This window comes from Macadamia integrifolia, chromosome 5 (genome assembly GCF_013358625.1).
Source record: "Macadamia integrifolia cultivar HAES 741 chromosome 5, SCU_Mint_v3, whole genome shotgun sequence".
In the NCBI taxonomy this organism is placed as follows: domain Eukaryota; kingdom Viridiplantae; phylum Streptophyta; class Magnoliopsida; order Proteales; family Proteaceae; genus Macadamia; species Macadamia integrifolia.
In genome coordinates, this window is record NC_056561.1 from 23,011,026 (window position 1) to 23,014,205 (window position 3,180).

Sequence of the window (3,180 nt, forward strand, 5' to 3'; positions counted from 1 at the left end):
CCCCCCTTTCTGTCATTCTTTGTAACCTTCCTAAAGCAATGTTTTTGATGAGGGTTTAATCTAAACGAGATTACGGAGTGTTCAATTCGGAGTGGCTCCAAACCACTCTTTGGCTAAGCAGCAACTGTGGGTATGTGTACAGTACACCACATCCTCGGTGTCTCGCGTAATTCCAGCTGAAACAAGCAACAAAAGTTCCTCAATTGCAAGTGCAAAAGAGAACTATGAACATTTCACCAATATGAAATGGTTGTTTGTAATTTAATATTTAATGTTGACTTTCAAATCACTTTGCTTTGTCAATGATATTTTACAAATGAGATGGCTGGATTTGCAGTTTTTTTTTTTTTTTTGTTTTTTTTTTTGTTTTTTTTTTTTTTTTTTTTTTTTTTTAATTTGCCAACAACATGTAATCTAGGCTTCTAACTTTACAAGGCCCACGAGTTCATACAGACCCCATAATTGCATAAACCGGGTGATATCGGGATTGAATGAGAATCATTCAATTTTTACTGGAAGCAGTAAAGAGCACTAAACATCTTATATGAGTGATCCTAAAGAGGTAAGAGGAGTTGAATTCCAAACTACACGTTTCTTGAGGCGAAGGTCCCTTACCAGCTCAATTACCCTTTGGGGTTTTTTATTTACACATCATTCTCTCTCTCTCTCTCTCTCTCTCTCTCAAACCCTAGTCAATGGGAGGACAATGAATAGAGATAAGAAGCCTCCCAAACATGGTTTTGTATTGGATCGGAATATCCTAATTGTTGATGATATCATACCGATGGATCAATACGTACAAAAAGTAAAATAGTTCAACAAAAGGTAAAATAGTTCAAAAAAATATTTGAATTGAAAACAAAGATATTTTTGTCCAATTTTAACCGATTTGAATCAATATCATATTTATATTGGCATTGGCATTGATCGATCCCATTAAACTATGCTCCCAAATCCACACATCCCATTAATGGGGTTGGTAGCCTAGTGATGAAAATGCCTTAATCCATCACCGCTCGAGTTGCTGCTTATCGTACGAGGGCTTGTCTTGGGGCTATGATCAGTATCACGGATCACTCTTTTTTAATTAAAAAAAAAGGCATTTAAAGAAAAGTTGAGGATATTTTCGCAATTTACCCTACTGATTGAACTGATAAAATAAACCAACCAATTGCTGCCAGTCTCCTACTCTGCCATGCCATTCATTTTATGAGATAAGCCCCTGAGCCCCTTGGCTGCTCCCACACACAAAGTAATGGCAATCGCAAGCTCAGCTCTACTCAGTACATGCTCTCTCCCACGTGCGCACACGGCGCATCGCGTCGCTTCCCCTCCCAATCTTCTGCCGAAATCCGACAACAACTCCGTTATCCCCGGCCGTAGACAGTTACTATTTCTTCTAACGTCGTCAACGGCGACACTAACGGGTAATGGAATGAGGGCAATGGCACAAGACATTCCACTTTTCGGTCTGAGGAAGAAGCTGAAGAAGGCAGAGGAGGAAGCAGAGGAGATTGTGAAAGAGGGAATTGAGGCGGCGGAGAAGGGCTTGGAGACGGCGGAGAGAGGAATTGAAACGGCAGAGAAGGAGATTATAGCCGTGGAGGCAGAAGCCGGATTTGTTTTTGGCGGTTTTGCACAGGCTGGAGTGGTAGCCGGAGCTGAATTCGTTGGTGTTCTAGTTGCGACTTCTGTTGTTAATGGAATTCTCGGACCCCAAGGTCAGAAACCGTAGTCAGAACTTAGGAGCGAAGTCGTGGTACCGGGTTACGACTCTTTTGGCTATTGGTAATATCTCTGACTCTCTCTGGAGGGTGTTCTTAGGTTTTTCTGTTTTAATTTTTTATTTATTTTTATGGAGTTTCTTATATGGTTTTTCTTTATACTTTTTGCTCTCTTTTCTTAAGTTGTTTTTGTTTTTGATAGTATTTTGGGATTGAAATTACATTATTATTTTTTATTATTTTATATTGATTTTATTACTTCTTGTAAGCATAAAAAGGTTCTCCATGGTAGTAATCATAATCCCAAGCTGAAACTCATCCTATGGGAGTGATGACTTTAGATGTCTACTTTGCAAAAGTTATCTTGGAGTTTATGTTTAATTTTATGCTCCCCTGAGCAAACAGGTCAAAAAACTGATTCCAGAGCTAGAAATGGAGTGGAAAATAAATAAATAAATAAATTCTGCAAAGCTCGGAACAAATTGTAAAATATTTCACCTCAAAAGAAAGAGAATTTGTTCGGGATATTGGATTCTCTTTTTGTATGATTATCTAGTAGTACAAACTCCTAATCAGCCATAGCTTACAAACACGGGGTGTGTTAACAATGTTGCAAACTATGGGCTGACTTAAGTGGAATAGAAAGTGTGATAATTTTGGTGAGAATTTCAAAGATGAATTCTCTAAACATCCATGATTTTGAGATGAAGATCAAAGCCAAATAAGAACATCCACATATTCAAAAGAGAGTCAAAATCGTTGAATGCTGGGATGTGGATCATAGTTTAGTTGACTAACCAATGAGGAATGATTCAGGAGGCATAATTTCACCAATATTCTATAATATAATTTATTAGACAGTGTACATTTAAGTCCAAAAAAACATCCACAACAGGGAATCTTAATGTTCTCATGTCTTCAAATACTCCGTTTTGTTTAGTCGGTATTTTACAACATGGGGAAATTATTTTATTAAATGAATTTACTAAGAAAATGAAGTTTCAAAAATTTTCATTGCTTTTGTTTCTCACAAGTATTAATCCCTAGATCTCCCCGATGTTGCTTCTTATAAAGCAAAGTAGTAGGAGATATTTAGTTCCACATTATTTATGAAAGAAAGTAGAGTGAAATTCATGTAGTATAATATGAATTACATGGATAGGGTTCTATGAAAGAGCGACTCTCTATTCTTTCTTGTCCTTTGAGCATTCGGGGTTTATTTTCACACGATCATGTGCCGAGCTGGGTTGTGGAGAAATGAGGCCTTGTATGTGTGTCTTCTTTTTTCTTAGCGCTTGTATCCGGATTCCTTCTATTAAGTGGATTAGTTTTTTCCAATGTTGGATGTATTTCTCCTGATGCCAATTTTTTTTCTCTTTCTTTATAAATAGTAGACATCTTGGACATGTTGGATATGATTTTCAAAGTCTCTCTCTCTCTCGCTTGTTTTTTTTTG

The 3,180-nt window shown here is 37.2% G+C and overlaps 1 protein-coding gene across 1 annotated transcript; it reads left to right on the forward strand.

Annotated features, from left to right (window-relative positions):
• Positions 1 to 1,172: 1,172 nt before the first annotated feature.
• Positions 1,173 to 2,098, forward strand: LOC122079042. Its single transcript, XM_042645265.1, has one exon. It carries the CDS (start codon positions 1,256 to 1,258, stop codon positions 1,733 to 1,735), a length of 480 nt encoding a protein of 159 aa, XP_042501199.1. The 5' UTR covers positions 1,173 to 1,255; the 3' UTR covers positions 1,736 to 2,098.
• The last annotated feature ends 1,082 nt before the right edge of the window (positions 2,099 to 3,180 follow it).

Coding starts and splice junctions, on each gene's coding strand:
- LOC122079042 (XM_042645265.1), top strand. CDS start 1,256: ATGGCAATCGCAAGCTCAGCTCTACTCAGTACATGCTCTCTCCCACGT.